The sequence below is a fragment of the Leptinotarsa decemlineata genome, unplaced genomic scaffold (assembly GCF_025532065.1).
Source record: "Leptinotarsa decemlineata unplaced genomic scaffold, Ldec_3_MD MMD2_P_RNA_scaffold_9, whole genome shotgun sequence".
Classification (NCBI taxonomy): domain Eukaryota; kingdom Metazoa; phylum Arthropoda; class Insecta; order Coleoptera; family Chrysomelidae; genus Leptinotarsa; species Leptinotarsa decemlineata.
In genome coordinates this window covers 7177022-7204951 of record NW_027412536.1, presented here as the reverse complement: position 1 = coordinate 7204951, position 27930 = coordinate 7177022, and the positions used below count along the sequence as shown (strand labels likewise).

Below are 27930 nucleotides of genomic sequence, written 5' to 3'. Positions count from 1 at the left end.
CTGAGAAGGAAACAATGACCTTTCAAAAATAAAGAGAGAATATGCCTCATTAAAAATGGAGAACACCCCTCCTATATTGGAACGTTCCTTTCGCGAACGCGACGAGAATTTATCAAAAAATAATAATGATACGAAAAAGTTTTCGTATTTTTATATAATTGCCAAAAATATCCATAATAGCTTGTGGATGATATATTGCGATCGCATTCCATTCTCACAGCAAAGCACCGCGATAGAGTCCGGTTTCATGACACCCGGCGAAACATTACAGTATACTGAGGCGAAGAGGCGACGCGACGCAATACAATACTATACTATGCGAGATACTGTCTATTGCAAAATACCGTCGTGTATAATTCTTAAATACCGCGACCGTACGATATCAAAAAATCGTGTTCCAAAATACCGTTTCTCAAATTCCGACTTCCGACCCATCTCTATGCCTCATATGTCAATGTCATGTCTATTAAATTAGGTTACAGGTTACTGTTGCTTTCTGAAAATGAATTTCGTATCAAACCTTGTGAGGAATACTTTCTTACATACAATAAAGGTTCAGTTAGGTACTGTTCGATTAGCCAGTAAAAAAGCAAAGGGAAGTACTAGGAATACTAGTCCAAAAGTGAGACCTAAGCATAGAGGTTGGAAAGTCCAAGATGGTCATTATGTACACCCAGGGCACATTCTAGTCCTACAACGTCATTTACGCTTTCACCCGGGACTAAATGTTGGTCTAGGTAGAAATGGTACGCTATTCGCTCTCACGCATGGAAGAGTAGCAGTTACATGTGAAAAAACGAATCCAGATTGGACCCATACATGGGTGCAAAGATGCCATGGCCATCGAAAAGGCACAGATTTTTTCAAGAAGTATTTCAACATTATACCAGAGCCGCAACATCAAAATTTCAAACTTGTTGATCAGATCTGATAACATTACTTTGTTTCATAAATGTAAGTACAACTCAAATGGTATAAACCCCTACCTTAATAGAACAATAGAAATTTCATCAGCTTTAATTGATCACGTTTACATGAGCGTATAACATCCATTGTTATAAACAACTGGAGTTCTAACATCCACCATCTAGAATGGATGGAGCTTAACAATACCTCATTCTTTATGATTCCCATCCCTAAATACCATCGTTGCTAACACAAAACATCACTGTAAGAAAAAGTGACCACAGTCCCTATTACAAATGTTGTAAGTAAGACTACCTTCCAACACATTACTGCATGACAATGCAACTCAATTTACCTCGAAATGGTGGCACTAAATCTTCCAAGCTTTGGGGTTAAAGTTGGTATATATTTTTATTTGGCATCCTGCGGCTAATTCTAGCGGGAATTATGAGAGAATGTATGAGAGAGATCAGGAGAAAAATATGTGTATTCTGTCATTCAGCAATCAAACTGGGCAACTCGCATAAAAACCTTTGAAGAACTCCTAAATTCGGTAGTGCATGAATCTAGGGGATTCACTCCAAATGAACTGCAATTAGGACACATACATAGTGTAAGTCACAAAACAAACCAAAAAAATTATACATATGATAATCAGTTTCACAATAGTAAGGTAACAGGAGATATAAAATTCTTCAATATTATAAAAGGAAATTTCTCAATTTATTTTTCTGAATAGAATGCCATTCAGATTCACGTCTTATTATATCTCTTATTTTATTGTAACATTTGATCCAATACGCTTTGATGAATTTTCACAGACTGATAACCTTGCATAGGGTTGTCAAAGTCTTTCTTTTATCCTCATATTATACAGATGAGTGTCCTCATTCTTCATTAGTTCATTATTGTTTCTTTTAATGCACATAATCAGCCCCCAAAAGATCACGCCATATTGCAGAGTAGACTGAACCATCCCAAAATATAACATTTTCAGAATATCTGCTGATACACTATCTCGTAGATTTTTTATTATATAGCATGTAGTGCTTAGTTTTGAAAATACAGTGTTTATATGTGCTTCCCATGTTAGCTTACTATCCAAACTAATTCCATAGATTGTATAGATTTACCAGACAAGGTTAAGTATAAGTCATAATTTGGATTTATGTTTTTTGGCAAAAACTGGACATGATTGTTTTTTTAATTGAAAAGGGCATATTTTTAATAGGTTAATTTTTTGGGAAAGAAATAATTTGACATTCTACTTCTATCTTAATACAAAAAAAATGTGAGAATCTTCCAAAGAAAGGAAGGAAGCAATCAATTTGAAAAAAGTTAGTCTATACAAAAATGTGTAGATCATGCAAAGAAGTAAATTTCAGACACAAACTGGATGAAAAAGCCTTCGTGAAACAACTACTTTTATATGAACCCCAAATAATACAAAAAACACTTTTCTGTATTCTGTTTGTATTCCACACTTTCATTATGGAATTGAATCAGTTACCCAATCTTAAGTGCACTGTAGATAAACTCTGGGCAATCAGAAATTGCTGAGCTGGTTAATTTTGTGCTTTTGGAAACCATTCTGATTTGCTGGAAGGAGCTCAAAACGTTCAAAGTATTTGTTCAATCTATCATAATGAGATGCTTTGAATAGATATTTGTCTCTATATGCATATACCCCTATAGTTATGTATGTCACAAGCAGAGCCCTTATTTTTAAATACAGGTATACATTTTGAATCCTTAACATCTGGAAATGTTCCAGATATTGAATATATAATTTCTGCTACAAGAGTACAGACAGATTTGAGAATTTTCCCATTTATGTCATCTATGCCAGCAGACTGCTTAGCTGTTGTCTTATTCATAATGGAGATTACTTCTATGGGTGTCACTGGTGTTAGAAAAAAGCTTTTGTGGAATATGTTGACTTTTTTATCATTATTAGGTTTGTTAAAATTTCGAAAAGAATCTATGAAAAAATCATTGATGAAGTTACTTTTTATCATTGAATCAGTAAGTAGTTTTCTGTTATTAATTATCAACAGTATCGACAATTTGGCTTGGTACAATTTTCCTCTTCAATAATTTTCCAGCTCTCTCATGATATTAGGTGAATTAAGAAATCCGGCATCAATTTTTATTTTTTTAAATGTTTTAGACAGAATTTATACTCTTTTTAAACTGTTTATATGCTGCAATGTAGCTCTTGTCTTGTAATTGTTTTTTTACCCTTTCCATTTCACAAAGTTGGACATGCATTTCCTTGATTTCAGGAGAATATCACCTTTTGTGTGTTTTTTTTTTTCGATTTAGTTTTTGTGACGGGAAATGAAATGTCATAGTAATAAATGAATGTTTCATAGAACATGGGGAACTTATCTTGAAATGTGCTACTATTGGAATCATTGAATATTTTTTGTAGATAGACTCAGTTTTGATTTCCTCTGACACTGCAATATTAAGAGTACAGAGCTGATATATGTATGATCGGATAGAAAAGAGTGTAATATCTGGCATGGCTTATTTCTGCATTCAAGAAGATATCGTTTATGCAAGTTGCAGAATGGCTAGTTATCCTTGTGGGCTGTTTGATGTAATATTTTATATTGTACTCACGTAGTAGATTCAATATCATTTTATTTACACTTCATTCGAGAAATTTAATATTTATGTCACTACATATAATAAAAGTATCCTCTTTTATATATTTCATAGATTAATTGTTCTATTTTGTTAATGAAATTACCAAATCCATTGTCTGGAGTTCTATAATAGGCTAATAATTTAGGTACATAAAATTATTTCTGTCTGGAGATTTGATTTGTGTTAAACACGTTTCAAGGCTCTTCTTTACACTACCTTTATAAGCTATTGGTTCAAGATTTACTTCATCATTACCAAATATATTTACTCCTCTCCGATGTTGTGATGTAGCAAAATTTGAGATGATTTTGTAGTTTTCAATCACGGTTGTCTTTAGTTCATCTTCTGTGAGCCACCGTTTGTCAATACAAGCGATTCTCACATTGTGTGTTGTTAGTAGTATGTTGAGGGTCATCCTATTTTCCTGAAAATCCCTGTATGTTAAAATGAACTAGGTTGAATGCATCATCACATCATTCACTATTGTCGTCTGTGTTCTGTTTGTTAAGTATGATGTTACCCATTGAAGCGGAATACTCCCAACCCTTCCAATTTCATTATGATCAACAGTATCAAAAGAACAACTGGAGTCATAAAACAGTCCTAGAGCATTATTTCTATTATTCTGTGCACTGTAGATAAATTCTAAGCAATCGGAAATTGCTGAGCTGGTTAATTTGTGCTTACAGAAACCATTCTGATTTGCTGGGAGGAGCTCAAAGTGTTCCAAGTAATTGTCTGTTCTTGATTATCAACAATATGAACAATTTGGCTTGTTACAATTTTCCTCTTTAATAATTTTCCTCTTTAATAATTTTCCAGGTCTCTTGATATTAGGCGAATTGAAAAATCTGTCATCATTTTTTGTTTTTAAAATGTTTTAAACTGTTTATATGATGCAATGTAGCTCTTGTCTTGTATTTGCTTTTTACCCTTTCCATTTCACAAAGTTGGACGTGCATTTCCTTGATTTCAGGAGAATACCATTTTTTGTGTTATTTTTCAATTTAGTTTTGGTGACGGGAAATGAAATGTCATAGTAATAAATGAATGTTTCATAGAACATGGGAAACTTATCTTGAAAAGTGTTTGCTGTTTCATTCCAGTCTTTACTGGATATATGTTGTTGAAATGTGCTACTATTAGAATCATTGAATATTTTTTGTAGATAGACTCAGTTATGATTTCCTCATTCACAGCAATATTGGGAGTACAGCAATATTGGGAGTACAAATGTGTTGAACACATTTCAAAGATCTTCTCTACACTACCTTCATAAGTTATTGGTTCAAGGTTTACTTACTAGGTTGAATGCATCATCACAATTCAGTGGTGATTGGTAGTATAAGAATCTTCCTGTTGTATTCATAAAAAAGACTTTGGTTGGTTTGTCTGAGTCACCTCTTCTTTTGGTTGCTCATCTAGAAAGTGTTGTCCTACCTTGAAGTTGAATCTATTCATAATCATCAAACAAGAGGGAATACATGACAACAACTTCACTTACCAAAATACAATCCTACTAAGTTAATGAAATCATCATTTTATGAGGGTTTGAAAGAATACAATGAATTACCCAATCACATAAAAGATGTTAACACAATTGATGAATTTAAAACTAGTTTTGTTATAATTGAACAGAACTGGCCGGTACTTGATGAAAATCCTTATTAAAAATTAATACAGTTTATTGTATGATTTTCACTATAAAGGGTTTTACAAAAACCGCGCCACTTATAGACACAAATTTTTTGGACTTGACAATAACAAAAGTTAACAACAAACATGATTTTTCAATGTATCGTAAACCGGCCCATACAGATATTATCATTCATAATTCGTCCACTCACCCATATCAGCATAAGGTAGCCGCTTTCAACAGTATGATCCACAGACTGATAAATGTGCCCTTGTCAGAGGTGAATTTCAATAAAGAACTGAATATAATAAAGCAAATAGCCGTCAACAATGATTACGATAGCGGTCTAATACATTCTTTATTATCGAAAAAGTTATACAGTCAAGCTTTGAAAGAAGTTTATCAAATTCTAAGAGACGAGGATAAAAGTTATAGAACCTTAACCTACTTAGACCAACCCACTACATATATTTCAGATTTTCTGCACAGCAAAGGTGTAAATACTGCTTTCAAAACCAACAACTTAGGCATGCACATTAAGAATAACAAAGATAAAAGTTCAGTTTCAGAAAAATCAGGAGTGTATAAATTATCGTGTGGGTCATGTCCGATGTTTTATATAGGTCAAACTGGAAGAGCGTTCAAAGCCCTCATAAAGGAACACAAATATAGTTTCCAGAATGAAAAAATAAATGCCACATATGCCACTCATTTAATCTCAAAGGGACATGAGTTCAACCATGAATGCAAACACCTCAATTTCCAGTGATTGAGAGAAATAAGCGGAAGAATAATTTAATTATATTCGGTTTGAATGAACAGGATCAAAGCCAACCACCAGATGCTCGGAAAAACTCCGATACATTAGTAGCAAGGAATGTAATTCAAGCTATTCAACCGGATGTCCAATTCCAATGCATAGATATCATCTGACTGGGTCGTTTTGCTAATGGTAGAAACCGCCCATTCAGGGTCATCTTGAAAAACGAATCTGATCTTCATCAAATAATTAGAAACTCAAGAAATTTGAGAAATTTTGAAGAATTCAGGAGAATATCCGTATCGTTCGACAGAACGCGGCGCCAACTGGATCATTAAAAGCTCGTGAAGACAGAATTGGAAGATCTTCACAGCAAGGGTGACACAAACTGCAGAATCAAATACATTAATGGAGTACCGAAAATTGTGTCCAATACTTTAAACTAAAGCAGCCCAACTTCACCCACTCATTCACATGCAACTACCGAAATGAGAGGTATGAGAAGCAAAGTTTCAAAATTTTACGCCTGTGTTTCGGTAGAGGAATATGACGTGATAGCTCTGAGTGAAACGTGGTTGCAGGATGATATCACCAGCAGTGAATTGTTTCCAAGTGGTAACATAGTTCATAGATCAGATCGTAAGTTACTGGAAACCAATATTTAAACTGGTGGAGAGGTTCTGCTTGCTTGCAAAGATTTTCTGAACAGTAAAAAAATTAACCTAGACTTATTCAAAAACAATCTACCAGCAATAGATATAGTGGGATGCAAATGTTCATACAGTCATGTTTCCTTCTACCTATTTGTTATATACATTCCGCCATCTACTACTATAGATCATTATGATCAGTTTTTTGAAATGTTTGAACAGATTCACGAGTATATAATGAAAACCTTGTAGTGTTAGGTGATTTCAATATAACACACTTCATTCACAACTCCAATAATGATACAAAAACATCACTGGCAAATAATTTTTCTAACTTTTTTGACTTGAAACAGCTCAATAATATACTCAACTCCTCTAACCGTTTACAAGATCTTGTGTCTGCTAATGTAAAATGTGAGATTCTTCATGACAGCGCACCACTGCTAACCGAAGACTCTCACCATCCAGCCTTAATGATCAACATTGATATTTCTTCAAAATATAATACATTCAAAGCTGAAAACTCCCAAAAAACATATAACTTCAAGAAAGCAGATCATCCTTGTATAAGGACATTTACTTGTCAACACACAACCAAATAAGTGAATTTCAACATGGTTTCATGAACCACCGCAGCACTGAATCAAATCTAGCACTGTTTTCCCACTACGTGTGCTCAACATTGGATAATCAAGGACAGGTGGACGTGATATACACAGATTTCTCAAAGGCCTTTGACAAAATTGATCATAGCATCTTACATTCAAAACAGGACCTTATTGGCCTTAGTAATAAGCTACTAGGCTTTTTTGAATCGTACCTTTTTAACCGTAACCAAATAGTTTGTTACAACGGATACAAATCAAACACAATAATTGCTAAGTCTGGCGTTCCCCAATGATCGAATTTGGGACCGCTGTTGTTTTTGATATTCATCAAAAAATATCTGTTTTTCCGTTAATCAGCTGCCGCCCCCATACGAACGACAACTCTCAGTTGAGAAACTTGTGCGAGCTAAGGACTAACGAGGTCTAACCTTTTAACGTGTGATTCCTAACACGGTTGCAGAATCATCCCAACTTCAACCAGATAAATTCTCTCGAGAAAAATATCTGTTCGAAGCGGGAATCGAACACACGACCTTCCGATCGTGAGTCGGACGCACTACCACCGCGGCCAATTCCACAATTCCATATAGATAATGTGCAGGCTTGGTGTGAAATTAATAACCTACATCTGAATATAGGTAAATGTATAGTCATGTCATATACTAGAAAACATAGACATATTGAACATTCATACAATATTCAAGGTAGTTTGCTAACCCGTTGTGTGGAGACTAAGGATTAAGGTGTATTTTTTGACTTTAAAATGGCATTTGCCAATCACATAAACAAAAAAGTTTCTGAAGCCAATAAAATGTTAGGATTTATCACACGAAATTGTCAAAACTTCACAAACATAAACGCCTTGAAGATATTATATTTCTCATATCTCAGATCCAAGCTTGAATACTGCTTAATTATTTGGAGCCCCTACTATTTCTGTCATGAGTACTCAATTGAAAAAGTTCAAAGAAAATTTTTGAAATTCTTGTACTTCAAAAACACTGGAATTTATCCAGCTAGGGGTTCTGACCACTATAGTCTTCTCAATCACTTTCAATTAATTTCTTTAGAAAAAAGGAGAAGATGTGCTTCAATAACCTTTTTGCATAAACTACTGCACAGTCAAGTAGACTGTCATTTGCTCCTGTCAGAACTGAACTTTAGGGTGCCAAGACCTCAGTCACGGCTGAATCTCACATTTTACTGCTCTGCAGCACCAACAAACATAATGTCGCATTCTCCAATTAAATATATGTGTGAAAACTACAACTCGATATGCAGCTTTTGCGATATTAATACTTGCTCGGAGAATATAATAAAAATATATAAAAAATATAATAAAAAAATTTGCAATGGAAATCTTAAAGTGATATCAAAACTGTTTTTTCTTTTTTGTGTTGTGAGAGAGTCAGTTATTATAATCCCTCTTACCAAGTAGCGCAATGAATAGTTATGCTATCAGTTTTTTCTTTTGTTTTAGTTTTCTTTCTTTTGTTTTCTATTCGATGGTATATATCATTGTTATGTTATATTCATATAGCATGTCAAGAATGAACATGATTTGTTAATTTATTTTATCTATTATCAGTACTGATGTATTTTATTATGTCCTGTAATTGGGTGCTACCTGTTGGGCAATAAATGATACTATTATTATTATTATTATCTTATGAACGTTCAAACTGAATTGAATAATTCGCCATTGTTGAATCTATTCATTTGCAGGTAAGGTATATTTACAGGTTTACTTTGTAAAATTTTATTGATTGATCTTTTCAGTTAGATTCATTATTTAGGCAGACGAGTAGGTAATAGGTTAGATTATAAAATGGTTGTAATTTAGAAGTAACTCTCAGTTAATGCTTGAGGAAGTTATTGTATAGCTAAACATGTGTCGCGGTTTTTGTAAAACCCTTTATAATAAAAATCATACAATAAACTGTATTGATTAGTTTTTTTTAGTCTTGTTATGCATATAAGATCTAATCACTAATATTTGATCAAATATTATATATCGATTTATGTTCTAATGTACATTTTGTCATGTGGATTTATGTACATGTTAGTTGATTTTAATTCTTTTGTAGGGGAGAGTAGGCAACAGCGAGACGTTTTTTGCTTAAAGCAAAATGAACAAGTAATGTGTAAATAAAAAATGTAAATAAGGATGATGTGTTATGAAGTAATGAATTATCTATCAGAAATCATCTAGAACTTTGATAAATAAACATGAAAATTTCATTATAATCATAAAAAAATTATTGTAATTCGTCTCACTGTGTACCACTGTGTCGGGTACAGTGAGACACACTTAATATAATGGTAAAACATTAAATGGTAACTAATAAAGTAATATTTGAAAATGATAATAATTAACGTATATTAATGTTATTGAAATTAACACAGAAACAGAGATATCGGCTTAACCGTTTCGTCGGCATTGTAATTGGTGCGGGCAACAGCATGATAATGTCAGACAAGTTCACCATTGCAACATCTGGAAAACTAAACCCATTTGTTTTTTCTCGTTTTCGTAGAAAAGAGACTTAATAATCTCCAGTTGAATCTTTATTTGTAGATATTTGAGCTACATAATGCACTTGATTGGAAAACTGAACAACAACGTAATCATTTACAGCAGGTTCTCTATCTAATTCCTCAATTTCTGAAAACGATTCCGGGTCATTTGAATCATTTAAAAGCACCTACAAACAAATATTTTAAAGAAGAAACATTAAAAAATTTTAAATAACTTTATCTATCTTACCTGAGAATCTGATTCTTCGTTTGACGAATCAAAGCTCTCCTTACTTTTAGCATTTCTTCTTAGTTGCTTGTTGTTCTTTGAAAACAAGTCCCTAGTTACCTTTTGTTTTTTTAATTTGTTTGTTCAATTTCCTTTTGTTTTTTTAATTCTCTTTGTAACGATAATTCAGCAATAAGCATTTTTTTCAGGTGTATCTGTCATAATCGCACTTTTTCCTCATTTACGACCTTGAGCTGTTTGTTTTCTCGGTAATGTCTTAGGGATACCCTCTGAATGCTTTAGGAGAAATGAAAATATTTTCTTCTTGAGGCATACTTGCAACTGTTTCTGTAGATGTGGTAGGAACATTAGTGGAGATGGTTTCTTCGGATATTGACGCAGTAACACTTAATGTGCGATTCGTGGTTATTGCATATAACCAAGGTTGGATTTTCTTTGCTGCTGCTGGTATATTTTATAAAGTGATTTAAAACTTCAGGAAAAAACTCTGTTGTCATCCATCCAGATGGACTAGCAAGTCCAAGTGTACCTGCTGGAGCTCTTGTGAGCATGTGTTGTTTAAAATTTTTTCTTAGGAATACGAGCACAGGAGGAATAAACGTACCTACTCCTGAAATAAATACAACAGCAGTTATTAATTGCCCTCGTTCAGCACTAGTACATTTATTTAATTGTTTAACTCCTTTCTTGGCAACAAGTTCACAAGTTCACAAAGGTGGTGCAAATAACGATCCATCAAATTACCGTCCAATTTCCCTTTTATCTACACTATCGAAGATCATAGAAAAACTCGTTTAACAGAAAATGATGAAGTTCTTACAGAAATATAACATATTGTCGCAATGTCAATTCGGTTTTCAAAATTCGAAAATCACTACTGACGCTATATTTTCTTTTCTTGAAAATGTATATCTCAGCCTGAATCACGGCGAGGTAGTTGCAGCGGTATTCTGTGATTTTTCAAAAGCATTTGATTGTGTGAATCACAGAGTACTGCTGAGTAAATTGCATTATTATGGATTCAGGGGAATTGTCTACAAATGGTTTGAATCATATCTTAGTGACAGGAAACAAATTGTGAAAATTTCCGGAAAGTGTTCGGATTATTCTCCTGTCAAATCAAGAGTTCCTCAGGGATCGGTACTCGGACCAATATTGTTTCTATTATACCTTAATGATCTAACATATTTACCAATCACAGGAAGATTCACATTATTTGCGGACGATACCACTATCCTACGGCATGGAAAAAATGTGGATGTTCTGAAAACAGTTATTTCCAATGAACTCAGCGAAATCGAATCTTGGTGTAACTCAAATAATCTTTGTTTCAATGTGGAAAAAACTAATATAATTACCTTCAAATTCGAATTCGAAAACTTGGTCTTAGGAACACATCAAGTAGAAAACAAAACGAGCACTAAATTCCTGGGTATACACATTGACAGAAAGTTAGGTTTTGAGGAACATATAACGTCCTTGAAAAAAAAGACTAGCATCGGGCTGTTATGCTATTAGAGTAGTGACAAACGAGCTTGGTACAGCTATTGGCAGAAACACATATTTTTCACTCATAGAATCCCATATTAGATACGGACTACCCTTTTGGGGTTTTTGTAGGAAAACCTTATGAAATTCTGTGTTCATTCTACAAAAGAGAGCAATCCGTTATTTGTACAAGGCCAAAGCAAGGGATCACTGTAGACCACTATTCATCAAGCATCAAATTCTTACGCTTACATACCTTTTCATTATGGAGACTGTATGCTTGATTCACAACCGACATTTACCGAATGATAACCCATTAAATCCCAGGCACACCAGAAATAACTGCCATATCTCCCTGCCAATACCTAGGTCGACTCAAATTAAAAATTCAATAATATACGAAAGCAAAAAAATGTACAATCATTTGCCTGAACATTTTAAAGCAATCGGAAATAAAAAATAATACAGGAAGGAGATAAAAGTATTTCTCATTTCAAAAGCGTATTATGACCTGCAGGAATATTACAATGACCATTTTTAATCATTTATATTTGCATAAAGATATAGGTATCAACTTCATGTCTAGATATTGATTTGTAATTAGTTTCGAATATTTGTGAGTGAATGTCATCATTCTATTTGTCATGGTTGTGTTTATTTATATGGACATTTTATTTATATATATATATATATATATATATATATATATATATATAATTATTCATCTTTACATTTTATATTTTCATATTTTTTGTCTCTCATATGTATTGGACACAGTGGATATCCACTTCATTGTTATCTACTCACTTTGTCAATAAGAATAATTATTCTTGGACAATAAAGTACAGTTTGATTGATTGATAGTTTTCTGCACCGTTGTCAGTCCTGTTTCGTCAAAATTGTATATTCGAGAACCATCTGATTTCTGTGGTAGCCTTTCGTAGACTTTTTTCAAATTATCAAAAAACATGTGAATATTGTGTTTATTAAATAAGGTTAATCTCGATAGACTACAAGTTTCAGGTGTTCTAATGCTCAAGTTGTTGTTACGATGTAAAAGTCCCCTTAGCCAGTCTTTACCCGCACTCTTATACTTTTTCCAACGATCAGGTGTTTTTAACTTATTTATTAGTGCCATTTCGTAGGCCAACGTTCTCAACTCTTTTGTTGACAAACCATAAGCCATTTTACTACATTCTTCAAGATACTCAGCAAGGTCTTGTTCTTGTTGTGTAGTAAATATTTTCCGAACATCATAATGTGGGGTGGTTCTTATATTACCCTCTGGATCTTTTTTTTACCTCTTAACGTACCTATGTAGCGTTTGAAATGCAATATTTGTTTCTTTTGCTGCCTCTCGAAAAGACATTTTTTGTTTAATAACTAAATTATTACATGCAGTCATTTGTTCTGATGATGTTTTCCCAATTTTTCGTTGCGTATCTTTTGGCCTTCCCATTTTTGAAGAAAACTAAAGAAAATTAAAACGTGTGAGGCGTGCTATCACCCTATGGTACACAATGAGACATGTGTCACTGTGTACTTCCTTGTAGTGTCTCAGTGTGTACATTTGCAAGTAAAAACTAAAATGGCTACCAAATATTTGAACACAATATAAATAAATCGCCTTTAAACTATAAATACTTTTGGTTTGAAACATTAGCTTTAAAGGTACTTAATCAATAAATTTTCAGAAAGATTTTCTGACACATCAGAAGGTCTTCTTAGTCAACTAGTACGTAACTTCCAATGAAAAAAAAAACAGTTGATCACCTCACAATAACGACTGAACATGAACTAACAGGAGTATGACGAAGTGACTGGGTATATAATTATTAACTGACGGTGTTGTCAAACCTCAAAAATCTCAAACTGTTTAGGAAAAAATGGAGGTGTCTCACTGTGTACGCTGTCTCACTGTAACCCACTCTCCCCTACGTATATTAGGATAAGTTTCCTATTCAATAAAGATTCATTCATTCACTCATTATAATCCTGGGCCAAAAGTCGGGTGCGTAGACAAGTTCTTTTAGATACGGATCTACTCCAATCATAATATACTGGTTTTCCTTCCATGTGTTTTTGTTTCTATTTTTTTGACGTACACATTTTCTGTCTTCATCATTAACATATTTCTCTATGTTATACTCCTCAATCGTGTCTGGTACCCGTGATATAAATAGCAATATCTTTATCCTTTTTTTTTTGTTTTCAATCTTTATTTCCATTACCACTCCCGATGTTATCTCTTTTTTTACTTCTTGGGACTACTTGGTAATCGTGCTGGTTTTCTTCGTCATTTTTGTCAACATTATGAGTTTGTTAATTTTTTATGTTCTGCTTGGATTTGTACTATTTCTAATGCAATCTGATTCACTTTGAGAAATAAATCAGCCTATAATTGGGAATTCTCTATTTTCCGACTGTTTATTAACTCTGATTCATTAATAAGGTTTTGCTTGGTATGTTTGGTTTTTTTAGCCTCACCTTTATCGGTGAGCTTTTTTTTGTGCTATTTGCCTGCTGTTTTTTTATTCAGATGGAGTTTTGTGAACGGAATGGTGTACAAACTTGAATTTTTAAGATGATGTTGTTTATTATGGTTATATTTAAATTTATTAGGTGTGTCCAATGACTCCTCTTGGTTCGACACTTGTACTCAAATATTGAGGGGCTAAGATGTAACAAATCATAAAATCTCCTTGTCTGTATGGGCGAAATAACGCCAATTATTCAGGCAACCAGTTATGCATCAATTCAGAAACTTTTAGTGGTGGCGCACAGCATCAATGAGTGTTCAATTCAAATGATACAAAAACCTAGGTTAGTTTTTTGAGCCGGCATTCGATCATTTCTTTGACAATCAGGTGTAATTTACAAAGTTATTTTTGGTTGTTAAATGTTGAATTGTGGCGCTTCAGCTTGTGCCTGCACATTTATAGATGGGTAAAACTCAATTTCCATAATTTGTTCTCGTCTTCAACAATATTATAAATTTTCGTAGATTGCTATCGCCTGTGACTCGCCACTCACCATTTACTGAAGTCTCATTGTAAGTGTTAACAGATCATCGTTTTTTAATCAGTCAACCCACAAACCCTAAACCCTGAGATCTGCTGCATCACTAACTGGCATAAGAGTGGTCAGACTTTTGACCTTATTTATCTATAAAATGGAAAACTTTTGTGATGACATGATAAATTTCATTCTGGGACTATAATATTAAGAGGTGTGTATCAGCAACGCTATATATTCAGGGAAAAATTAAAATACAATGGTCCAAGAAAATTACCTGAACTGAAATGTGTGTATATTTTTGGCAGTTTTCAAGTATTGAATAGAAAAATATTTGATCAACTTTAATCTTTTCTTGTCGAATTTCATCCATAATTTGCCCTTTTTTAAGACAATCCGTCAGCAGAAACTCATTGTGTTTAATTAGGCATTATTTTGAATAAAAATTACTTTCTGATACAATTTTCAAGTCACTGAATTATTACACTTCTTAAGAAACAAACAATTTATGGACAACCGAAATTGTGCCTAGAAGAATACGACCAGCAAGACACTGCATAAAATATTACAGGAAACAATATTGTCGTAATGGGTGTCATAAAAAAGATGAGGGGAAAAACTCAATAAATCCTTGAGGCTGCAGTGTTTTCTGGAGACTTGAAAGAAGTGGACAGGTATCGAAAAAAAAGAGGTATTTACGTGACGCAATAAGTCCTGTTTCATAATGCCAATCCGTTTTCAGAATGGTTTGTAGTTCTTAAGTTTGTATAATGACACAAGCATTAACATCAGTTTTAGTAACAACAATTGTTAGTGATCCAATGTAATTATTATTGTATTTCAAATGTCTTCTAAAAATCTTCAAATATTTCATACTTTTCAGGTATTCCTGAAATGTTGAAAGAGATACACCTTATAATTGAAGTGAAAGGTCTTCCATCAGTAATAACAGTTTGTTTTGAGCATATTTCAAGTTGTATTGGGATTCCATTTTCCATATCTTTTTCTCTTCCAAATTTTATTTCAAACTATATAATTCATATTCTTGCACCTTTCCAATGACCGTGTTTTTTTTTCGTCAAAAAATAAACTTAATAAAACTAAATGAGTTGAAGGCTTATTGAATGGTAGTCTGATGATTTTTTTTTAATTTAAAACTCATGATGATTTGGCACACAAGTGTCTTCATAACCTATGGAGTATATTTTGGTCAAATTTTTCTGCAAAAGTTTATAGTTAAAATGTCATTTCATTTTTATACACTTCAATTCAGAGATAGAGATGAAATAGAATTAATTAGAATTGAAAGTTGAAGAAAAAGTTTTGTAATAACTGTTATTGCCCTTTTTAGTCGGGTGAAAGTTGTCTTCATTGTGAACTTATCATGTTTAGATGACATTGAAGGGTCAATTTTTGAGCTTTATTTGGAGATTTCATTGTATTCATATCACACACACGCACGCTGACTCCACAGTGACTTGTTGCACCAGATCGTTAAGTGGAAGTCATAAACTAGAAAAGTTACGTGATTTTTGGTGGGCTGACTCCACAGTGACTTGTCATATGACCTACATATAAAAAAATTTGTTTCATATCATGCATATGTGTGGAGTAAAATTTATTTGGAAGATGGCAGGACACTGAAAGCAAATAGAAAAGTTGGTTGCATTCTCAACTGTGAAACGGACAAACAGACAAGATGAGCGACTTTGTAGGACATTCTTTTTGTCATCGATGAACTTTTCTGCTTATATCTAGGATTTGTTTATATTCATGACACTTGTAGCTGTCTACAGCAGAATAACCCTGCTGACCTTCAGTCAAGTTTAGTGTCAGTAAAGAAGTTGCTGGAACTTTTAGTAAACTTGACTCAAGATGCAGAAAAAAGCACATCCAGTGACGCTTTGGCTTTTATGAAAGCTTTACATTCTTGGAATTTGATGAATAGTTACAAAAATCTAGTTAAAAGAAACACACTCCGTTCCCAAACAATAGATCATATCGAATAGGGATTTCATTTAGAACACAAGTATTTTTTCTGTTGTATTTGTCATTAATGTTAGTTTTCATGGTAATTGTCAAAGAACTTACTTCAACAAAATATTAATGAAAATGATCTTTCACAATATCCTACTCGATATTACCAATTGTTTAATATATCTTTAGTAAATACAAACTACTTCATGAATTCTCCTCTAAGATAGTTATTGTTGTTGTAAAGAATAAACATGGGTTCATCCAGAGACAATGCTCTAGGCGCCCCCGAAAGTGATTCTTCGACATCAGAAGTGGGATCTGGATCACCTTCAGGATTTTCTCCTTGGTCCACCGTGGTGAGTCGTTTTCATTTTGGTTTGATTCAGGAGCGGAATGCTCATTAATAAAAGAGTGTTTGGCAGCCCGATTTGCGGGCAAAAGAGACAATAATTTTTATAATTTCAAAGGGGAATGGAAATGGTAATGTAAATTATACGCTGCAAATTTTACCTGTTTTTACCATTAATGGCCATATGTTAGAGATTCTTTTTCATATTATTCCTGATGATTTTTAAAATACGACATAATGATTGGTCGTGAAACTCTTGGACAAGGGTTTAATGTAAATATAAGTTCCGATAATCTCGAAATATTTAAGAGTAAACAAATTTATGCGTGCAATAAAGTTGAAACTAATAGTAAAATTGATTTAAATAATGTTGACACTGATGTGACTGGAGATAATAAAGTGAAACTCATTTCTGTTTTGAAAGTTTATTCAGGGGTTTCCAAGTACTCGTATAATTACCGAGCAACTCGAAATACGTTTAAAATACCCTAATGTAACTGTACAAAGACGACCGTACCGTCTTAGTGCCGAAGAAAGGCAGGTAGGCAGTTCGAGATAAAGTTGACGAATTGTTAAATGCAAATGTTATTTGCCCTAGATGTTCCCCGTTTGCCAGTCCTATGTTACTCGTCAAAAAGAAAGATGACTCTGATCCTTTGTGTGTAGATTACCGTGAATTGAATGATAATACTATCAATGATAAATTTCCATTATCTCTTATTTCTGATCGAATAGCCCGATTGAGTAACGCAAAATATTTCACATGCCTAGATATGGCTAGCGGGTTTCACCAAATCCCTGTTTATTCGGATTCTATCGAACGTACTGCGTTCGTTACTCCTGATGGACAATTTGAATATCTAACCATGTCGTTTGGCTTAAAAGCCAAACGGCATGGCGCTAAAAAGAATTCGAGAAGTTTCCAGCATTTTAATCAGAGCCGGATTTTCTTTCAATTTTTCCAAATGTTCATTTCTCAAAACTTTAATAAACTATCTAGGCTACGAGATTAAAGCTGGCGAAGTTCGACCCAACTCTCGAAAGATTGAAGCTCTAACATCATTACCTGCACCCCAAACCATAACCCAAGTGAGACAGTTTATCGGTCTCTCGTCCTACTTCCGTAAATTCATTCCTAAATTTCAGTGCTGAATAATGAGTCAGTCTTAATGATTTTTAATCCAAATCTTCCTATCGAATTACACACGGACGCTAGTTCCGAAGATTATGGTGCAATCTTAATGCAAAAATTAAGTGGTTTGAATCGAGTTATTGAATATTACAGTAAAGCGGCTAGTCCATCTCAATCAAAATATTCATATGAGTTAGAAATGTTAGCAGTATTTAATGCAGTTAAATTCTTTCGTCATTATTTACATGGTCGATCGTTTACGGTAATAACAGATTGTAACTCTTTGAAAGCATCTCGAAAAAAAAAAGCTGACTTGACACCTAGAGTTCATCGTTGGTGGGCTTTCTTAGAAACATTCAATTTTGAAATTATTCATAGAAAAGGGAAACGCATGGCTCATGCCGATTTCTTTTCTCGAAATCATAGTCGCATTGAATCAAATCAAAATTTGAATAAGATATTAGATTGGCTTCTCACAGAACAACGTCGTGATTCTGAAATCTCCAAAATAACAACAGAGCTAGAAAATGACGAGCTAGCGCCAGATCTTGCTAAAACATATGAATTGCGATCTGAGTTACTGTATCGAAAAATTCAAAGACGAGGTAAAACTCATTGTTTACCGATTGTTCCGCGCGCTTTTAGGTGGTCGGTAATTAATCACGTACACGAATTCATTATGTATTTAGGATGGGAAAAGACACTCGACAAAGTTTGTGAATACTATTGGTTTGAACTGATGACGAAATATGGCTGAGTTGCATCCTATTCCCGAGACTAACATTTCCTGGCATACGATTCATTTAGATATTACAGGTAAATTAAGTGGGAAGAATGATTCAAAATAATATGTTATTGTTGTGATAGATGCATTTACAAAATTTGTTTTATTATATCATACTCGCAAAATTGACACCCTTCATAGTATCAGAGCCTCAATATATGCTATATCTTTGTTTGGTCCACCTACGCGTATAATAGCAGATCAGGGTAGATGTTTTACAAGTAAAGAATTTCAAGAATATTGTAACTCACAAAGCTCAAAATTACATTTAATAGCTATGTGCTCTAGTCGAGCAAATGGTCAGGTAGAAAGAGTAATGAGCACCCTTAAAAGTATATTTACGGTTTCCGAAATGAGTGGAAACTCTTGGCAAGCCGCAATAGATGAAATTCATCTAGCAATAAATTGCACTACTAATCGAGTCACTAAAGCTCGTCCATTAGAATTACTAATCGGTAAAGTAGCCAGGCCTTTTGGAATAATGACTGATCAGGCTGATAAAGAAATTGATATCTCCGACGTACGGCAGAATGCGATTGTTAGTATTGAACGCAACGCTGAGTATGATACATCTAGATTTGATAGAAATAAAGCTAAAGTAGTCCGATTTAATGTTGGAGATTTTGTATTGATTAAAAATGAGGAAAGAAATCAGAAAAAGTTAGACCCGAAGTTTCGAGGTCCGTTTATGGTGACTGAGGTTCTTGACGGCGATCGGTATAATCTAAAATCATTAAGTTATAATAGAACATTCAAATATAGTCATGAAAACTTAAGAAAGATGCCCGAGTGCCACATTCCTGTTGAGTTGGATGTCTCTGATCAGAGAAAACAATGAAAATGACTCTGAGACAGAGTCAGAAGCCACCAGGGGAGAGGCCGAGCACTAATGGTAGTTTTGAGGTCGCTTCACTTGCTCCAGGCTGTAGGTCTTAACGGCAAACCTGTGGGGTTTGGTCAGGGTGCGATGGGCAGAAGGAGAAGTGGCGATGGCCTGAAAGGGACTTTTGGTCGCACTACTTGCGCCAAGCTGTAGTCGTAACTGCAAATCCGTGTGGGGTTTGAATCGATCTTGGAAGTTGCCAAGATTGTCGGCGCGATGGGCAGTTGGCGAGGTGGCGGGGGCCTGAGAAAAGTCGTAAGCCGCACTACATGTGTACTGTGGCAGTTGACAATGTGGCGGGGGCTTAGGGTGAATGTGTACATAGTTATGGTAACTATGGTGGTACACAGTTGTGCTGTATATGATATACAGAGGCACACCATTAAGAGTGCAAAGGGTCTATACCTATGGTGGATGTGAATTGTTAGTTGGTTGGCGAGGAGACAACTGAATGGAATAACAGAAGGATTTTTCTTAAGGAAATATTCAAAATAATTTTTCCGTTAATTTGTACACAAAAAAATGCCGTTAAGAAATTCGTCAGTGTACTGATCTCTAAATAATGGCAATTTTGAATAAGTAGTTTTAAATAATACTCACTATTGTAGTAAGTACAAAAGATTAAGCTAGAGGTAAAAAAAAATGTTTATTGATGCACCCGAGGACGTGTGATCGTCAGGATGGCCGTGTCGGAGACGAAACAATAGTTGGAACTTTCTCTGAAAAAACCTTTCGTCTAGACTTTCATTGCAGTAGTATTTAAATAATAAAATTAAGAGTAGTTGTTTATGACTCAAGCCGATTATGTTTTGCCAGTCTTATAGCGGTATACCTGGGTCCGAGGTGAGACATCTAGACACTAAACGTAGCCGCGGTCACAGGATAGATAGTTTTAAATGATAAGAAAAGTATAAGGTAGACAGTTTGGGATGTTTGATAATTTTCACCTGGGAATGCCGAAGGGTATGAAGTGAGGTACCGGCAGTGCGAGTCGAACCTCGAACGAGAAACGTCGTTATCCTGTTGACCGTGGATTCGTTATCGAACTTACGGGTCTATCGTAATAAGTGCTGGTTATATTTTCTAATAACAATCTCTTCAAAATATTATATACCTCTGTGTAAGATAGTTATTGTTGTTGTAAAGAATAAACATGGGTACATCCAGAGACAATGCTCTAGGCACCCCCGAAAATGATTCTTCGACATATATATGTTTTTGTTTGAATGATGCAACTGATTTTCCTTTATTTTCAGTATTTTAATATTAAATTTCACAAAAAGGATAATTAATAGAAGATATAAAGCTTCAAATCCTTTTTGTGAAATTTAATATTAAAATATATATATGTATATATATATATATATATATATATATATATATATATATATAGGTATATATATATATATATATATATATATATATATATATATATATATATATATATATCAATGTCATCTAAACATAAGTTCACAATGAAGACAACTTTCACCCGACTAAAAAGGGCAATAACAGTTATTACAAAACTTTTTCTTCAACTTTCAATTCTAATTAATTATATTTCAACTCTATCTCTGAATTGAAGTGTATAAAAATGAAATAACATTTTAACTATAAACTTTTGCAGAAAAATTTGACCAAAATATACTCCATAGGTTATGAAGACACTTGTGTGCACAAATCATCATGAGTTTTAAATTAAAAAAAAATCATCAGACTACCATTCAATAAGCCTTCAACTCATTTAGTTTTATTAAGTTTATTTTTGACGAAAAAAAACACGGTCATTGGAAAGGTGCAAGAATATGAATTATATAGTTTGAAATAAAATTTGGAAGAAAAAAAGATATGGAAAATGGAATCCCAATACAACTTGAAATATGCTCAAAACAAACTGTTATCACTGATGGAAGACCTTTCACTTCAATTATAAGGTGTATCTCTTTCAACATTCCAGGAATACCTGAAAAGTATGAAATATTTGAAGATTTTTAGAAGACATTTGAAATACAATAATAATTACATTGTGGATCACTAACAATTGTTGTTACTAAAACTGATGTTAATGCCTGTGTCGTTAAACAGACTTAATAACTACAAACCATTCTGAAAACGGATTGGCATTATGAAACAGGACTTATTGCGTCACGTAAATACCTCTTCTTTTCGATACCTGTCCACTTCTTTCAAGTCTCCAGAAAACACTGCAGCCTCAAGGATTTATTGAGTTTTTCCCCTCATCTTTTTTATGACACCCATTACAACAATATTGTTTCCTGTAATATTTTATACAGTGTCTTGCTGGTCGTATTCTTCTAGGCACAATTTCGCTTGTCCATAAATTGTTTGTCTCTTAAGGAGTGTAATAATTCAGTGACTTGAAAATTGTATCAGAAAGTAATTTTTATTAAAAATAATAGCTAATTAAACAGAATGAGTTTCTGCTGACGGATTGTCTTAAAAAAGGGCAAATTATGGATGAAATTCGACAAGAAAAGATTGAAGTTGATTAAATATTTTTCTATTCAATACTTGAAAACTGCCAAAAATATGCAAACATTTCAATTCAGGTAATTTTCTTGGACCATTGTATTTAAATTTTTCCCTGAATATTTGGCGTTGCTGATACAAGGGGGCTGGGTCATAATCTGCACTTTTTGAACAATGATTATGTTTAATATATTGTAACGAATCTGAAGCCGCCCCTGACCGATATGCCGGCTGATACAGCGAACAAACACATGACATCACCGCGAAAGAATGCAACCGCCGGTAAAACTCTAGTCGAGTACCGAACCGACCACAAATTTCTAGAAAGAAGAACCGTTACATTATATAAGCCCGGCTTCCCGACCGAAGAGTGCAGTTCAGAAAGTGAATCGAGCGGTTAAACAAGGAATTCAAATTATGGAAATAAATCAAGCGTTAGTTGCTAAGTGTTATAAATAAATTAGTTTGTGATTAGTGAAATATTGGAAATAAATTTCTTTAAGATAATTAATTTTTTACAAGTGGTGATCAAAAGTGAATTTATAAAATAAATCTCTGAGCGCTTGATGGTCAATCTTTGTATTGTGAAATTGACTATAAGACTTATTTGTTCGCGCAGAGAGTCTGGTGATACGTTGTGTTTTGCGAAGTGGACAGTACCGAACTACGGAAACATAAATAGATAGATCTTTCTCGCGAAAAAATAGACTTGTGAAAGTAAATAAGTGTTAATGATTCGATTAGAATAAGTGGACATATACAGTTTTGTGGAAAATAGACAATAAGAGACAAAATGTGTTCGAGGAAAGTGCGCCTAACGGACTTGAAAGTGGCCGAATTGAAGCAAGAATTGGAGGAGAGGGAGCTAGATTGTTCTGGACAGAAATCAGTACTCCAGAAGAGACTGTGGGATAACTGACTGAATCAGGAGAAAATCCCGAAATACATTTATTCGAAGTTTCTGGGAGTGATTTGAGTTCAATAATGAGCAAACTCGATGAGAATACGAAATAGCTGAAAGATGAACTTAAACAAACTTCGGTAAGTCTGAACGAGAAGCTTCTGGAAAATTCTCTAAGAGTTTGGATGACAAGCTTCGCAAAAATTCGGTGAGTTCAAGAGATGAACTTCAACAAAACTCGAAGTGCCTGGAGGAGAAGCTTCTGGAAAATTCGATAAGTTTGGAAGATAAATTTCTAGAGAATTTGAATAGCTTGAAGGAAGAACTTCTAGAAAATGCAGAATTCTTAAAGAAAGAACTCTGTTGTGTGGCGAGTCCACTCGAAGAAAAGATAGGAACCATCGAGACAGAGATAGACAAAGTCGGAGATGAAATCAAAGGGGAGATCAAATATGAAATCGGGGTAGAAATGAAGAGAATGGAATAAAAAATTAGGCGATAAAATCAAAGCCGGATTTGAAGCAGAAATCAGCAAGATGAAGGAAACAATTAGCAAGTTGCAAAACCAAATCGTTAATTCTGCCCACACCACAGAAACTTGTTATCGAAAATTCAATTCCGGAACTGAAAGATGTCAAAGTCAGTTCTGAACCAGGAAAGCTCTCCATGAAGCCGCCCCAGATTAACGAAAAAACTCCTTGGGCAAATTACCGCCAACAATTCGAAGTTGCGGCCAGAGCGAATGGATGGAATGCAGGAGAAAAGGCGGTAGCATTAACACTGGCGTTGCGTGGAAAAGCAACAAATATTTTGCAAACCCTCACGGCCCAAGAACAGGAAGACTATGACCATCTTATAAAGCATCTTGAGCTACGGTATGGACAGGCCCACCTAGAGCACGTTTACCATTCACAGCTGAAGAACCGCTGCCAGCAATCAGGAGAATCTCTACAGGAATTTGAAGCCGACATTGCTCGATTGGTTCGTCTGGCATCTCCTGGTACATCGGAAAAAGTAATGGAGCGGTTAGCAGTTCAGGCATTTTTGGACCGACTTCGCGACCAAGAAACGAGGCTGACCCTGACACTATCATCCCAAACATCTCGTGGATGTACTGGCAAGCGCCCTGAAGTTTGAGGCTGCAAAACAATCCTGCAAGAGCCAGAGCAAAGTTTGAACCATCGAGGAAGATGGATAGGTAGGTGCCTGCAGATATTGGGGCCACCATTAGGAAGGTAATAAAAGAAGTGTTGCCTGAGAGAAAACAAATAAGATGCTGGAAATGTGTAAAAATTGGGTATGTGCGTAGCAAATGTCCAGCATTCAAAGAAAAAAAATCTGTTTAAAATCTGTTTTCCGTTAACCAACTGTCGCACCCCTACGAACGACATACCTCAGAAGTCGAAACTTGTGCTAGCCAATGATTAACGAGGTCATACTATTTAACGTGTGATTCCTAACACGGAATCCACGGAACCAACAACAAATTAGGAAAAATAGAGGGGGTCGTTGAGAAGGGGCAATCGTCGGCCTGTACCCAGCAAGCCCTCGTAAAAATCGCATATGTTGCCATTCTCCAACGGCAAGACAAAGGTGTTTTCGTAGACGGCCTCATCAACAATGAGCCTTGCAACATGCTGCTAGATACACGTGCGACGAGAACCATTCTTGGGCCAACCTTTGCCAAACACCGGCAAGAATTGAACCGTCTAGTTGGGAGCTACGCACCGCAGCAGGGCAGCCAGCCACTGTACTTAGAGAACTGCCAATTGAATTGGTGTTGGGCAACACTAAATTGAACTATCGTACATTGGTGGTGGACATCAAGGACGATGCGATTTTTGGAATGGACATAATGAATTCCAGAGGGTTCAGGCTGAATATTCAAGACGGCGTCCTACGTGTCGGCGGAGAAGAACTGGTGCTGCATGGAAGAAGCGAAGAGATGATCAGGGTTCTGTCAGCTGAAGACGTGTGCGTATCTGTGAAGGCTGAAACCATACTGGAGGCTCGCTTGGACGGAAGTGCGAGCAGCGGACAGGTGGTAATGTTCGAACCCAAAATACACGATGAGAAACTTGGACGAGGAATCGCACTGGGGAAGACCCTGTTGCGTGTTGATACAATTGTGCCGGTCAGGGTCACGAATATCAACTACTTTCCCGTGACCTTGAAAAAAGGAACAATGCTGGAGCACTGTTCGTCCATTTCCCCTGTGATACGGAATGTACGCAGTTCGGTTAGTCAAGCCAACAACTTGCCTAAAGAGTTGGAGAAGTTGATTGACATTTCCTACAAGGACATATCACCAACTCACCGATCTAAATTGAGGGAGTTCGTCAGGAAGTACCAGGAAATCTCAGGAAGTACCAGGAAATCGATATTGGAGAAGGAAAAGGCGACAGAACGAATGTGGTTCAACATAGACACTGGGAATGCCCAACCAATCCGGCAATCAGCTAAAATACTCCCTCTTGCCAAGAAAGAAGAGGCAGACAAGATAATCAGCGATATGGGAAAAGAAGGAGTCATATAACCTTCTGACAGTTCCTGGTCTTCCCCAGTCGTATTAGTGAAGAAGAAGGACGGCTTGACAAGGTTCTGCGTGGATTATCGCCATCGACGATAAATACAAAGAAATACAGCTACCCTCATCCAAGAATCGACGACACCCTATATACACTAGCCGGCCCCACAATTTTCTCGACTTTGGATTTGAAGAATGGATTTTGGCAAGTTGAATTAGCTCCAGAAGATCGAGAAAAGACAGCTTTCACCATCGGCTCAGGATTGTGGCAGTTCACGGTTATGTCATTCGGGCATTGTAATGCTCCTGCGACCTTAGAGAGATTGATAGAGACGCTTCTCAAAGGGCTCTCATGGAAGATGTGTCCATTGTATCTCGAAGATATAATCGTGGTCGGAAAATCGTTTCGACCTCTGGAGGAGGTATTTATGCGTCTGAGAAGTTCTGTATTGAAACTTAGTCCCAAGAAAGTGGGAGTGGCGATAGACGAACAAAAGATCAAAGCGGTTAAGGATTGGCCCATTCCAACGCTTCGTAGCGTTCTTGGTTTGTGCACCTACTACCGCAGATATGTGCTGGGGTTTGCCAACATCGGCAAACCATTGACCCGACTTGCAGAAGGACAGATGCAGTTCCAGTGGTCCGAGGAGTGCCAAGACTCATTCAAGAAGTTGAAAAGAGCTTTGATCAACGCTCCTGTTTTGAGCTATTCCCTACCGGACGGAAAATTTAAACAACTGGGAGGACAGAGACCATCGTGGCAGGAAATAGCAAGTTATTCGCCAGCCGTTAAGTCCTTCTGGGCCCAATGGACCACCCTTACCTAGGAAAACGGGGTTCTGAAGCGGGTGTTCGAGGCTGAAGACGGTAGAGAAGAAAGGCGCCAGACAGTGGTACCCAGTAACAGGCGACGGGAGGTGTTCAAAGAAATCCATGATGAAGTCACTGGAGGACATCTGGGAGTAACGAAGACCCTCCAGAATGTAAGAATGTATCGTAATAAAAAAAGACCTCACTGCCTCAAGTGTCAACAAGGCATCAGAAAAAGTCTGACACAAAAATGTTTGGACCTAGACTAGGAAGATTCATGACAATTTCAATGGTAAAAATCTCTATTCTAAAGAGCAAAAAATATCTTGAAACTTTCGGAAATCAAATTTACTGTTTTACTGTTAATCTTATTCGTTAAAGGTTGTTTTCTTTACTTAATTTTTATTATATTCCAATCCTCTTCTCTCAATCTCTTAGGGGATGCTCAGGTTTATAAGTAGATAGCTAGTTTAAATTGAAATCGGTAGAGAATAATTTTTGGGAAAGAAAGGTTTTGGCTTTTAACTTCTCCATCTTTATACATAAAAATGTGGGAATCTCCCAAAGAAAGAAAGGAAGTAATCTAATTCAAAAAATTAACTCTATTCAAAGATGTGTAGATTATGCGAAGAAGTAACTTCCAGACACAAACTGGAAGAATACATTGAATTTCACGAAAGAAAAATACTGAAACAAATACTTTTATATGAACACTGAATTATACTAAAAAACACCTTTTCTCTATTCAGATTGTATCCCAAACATTCATTATAGAATTGGATCAGATATCATTCAAAGGATTGCTACACATTAAAATATAGTAAATAGAAGAGGTAAAATTTCACTTACATGGAACACTGTCATCCTCACTGGTGAACATCCAATGTTTTGACTCAAGACACTTGCCTTATCGCATCAAATCTAGATAACAATATAAGATGAAGCATTCAATTCATTCATGAAATTACGGAAATTTGTACGATGTTATTACTCCATTTATAATGGCATCAATACAACTTTCGAACAAATGAAACATTTCGATGATATCTCACACACACTTTGTTTTATTCAAATTTGAAGATACGAAGCGCTTAATAAAAGAAATAGAATTAAAAAGAAATTCAATGTGCATACTGAATGATTTTCTACAAAAACCTATATCTGAATGTGATCTATATTATTTTTCAAGGTCAACATAATTAATTTGTTTTAAGTTTGTTTCAGGTATTGATAATTGGTGGATTTTATCATCAGGCTTGTACTCTTCACCACTTGAGGAATATGAAGGAACAATATTCACCACTATTTCAATGTACAAAGAATATGTCACTGATAAACTGTTATTAAATACATGAAAATACAAAACAATGTAGTCACTTCATTGATTTTTTTACCTAAATAAAGTGTTAAGTTTTATAAATCTGGAGCCGAGCGAGCAGATGCAGATTCGATACCACGTGATCACAGAGTCAACGGAGCGAAATATATTTAACGACCACTCGATTCTACCTGGAATAACTAGTTAACATTTGAGACATTTGGTTGTCATCACAACCATCTCATCTAGATTTTCTAGATTTCATCTACGCCAG

At 35.1% G+C, this 27930-nt stretch overlaps 1 protein-coding gene across 2 annotated transcripts; it reads left to right on the top strand.

Annotated features, from left to right (window-relative positions):
* Positions 1–441: 441 nt before the first annotated feature.
* On the top strand, positions 442–27712 carry LOC111505774 (mitochondrial ribosomal protein L27). Of its 2 annotated transcripts, none has more exons than XM_023160641.2 (2): positions 442–954; positions 27563–27712. In XM_023160641.2, exon 1 carries the CDS (start codon positions 503–505, stop codon positions 929–931), a length of 429 nt encoding a protein of 142 aa, XP_023016409.1. In that variant the 5' UTR covers positions 442–502; the 3' UTR covers positions 932–954; positions 27563–27712. The 2 variants fall into 2 exon arrangements, with proteins under 2 accessions (XP_023016409.1, XP_074026641.1); XM_074170540.1 differs by having other exon boundaries at positions 443–954; positions 27553–27712.
* Positions 27713–27930: the final 218 nt, after the last annotated feature.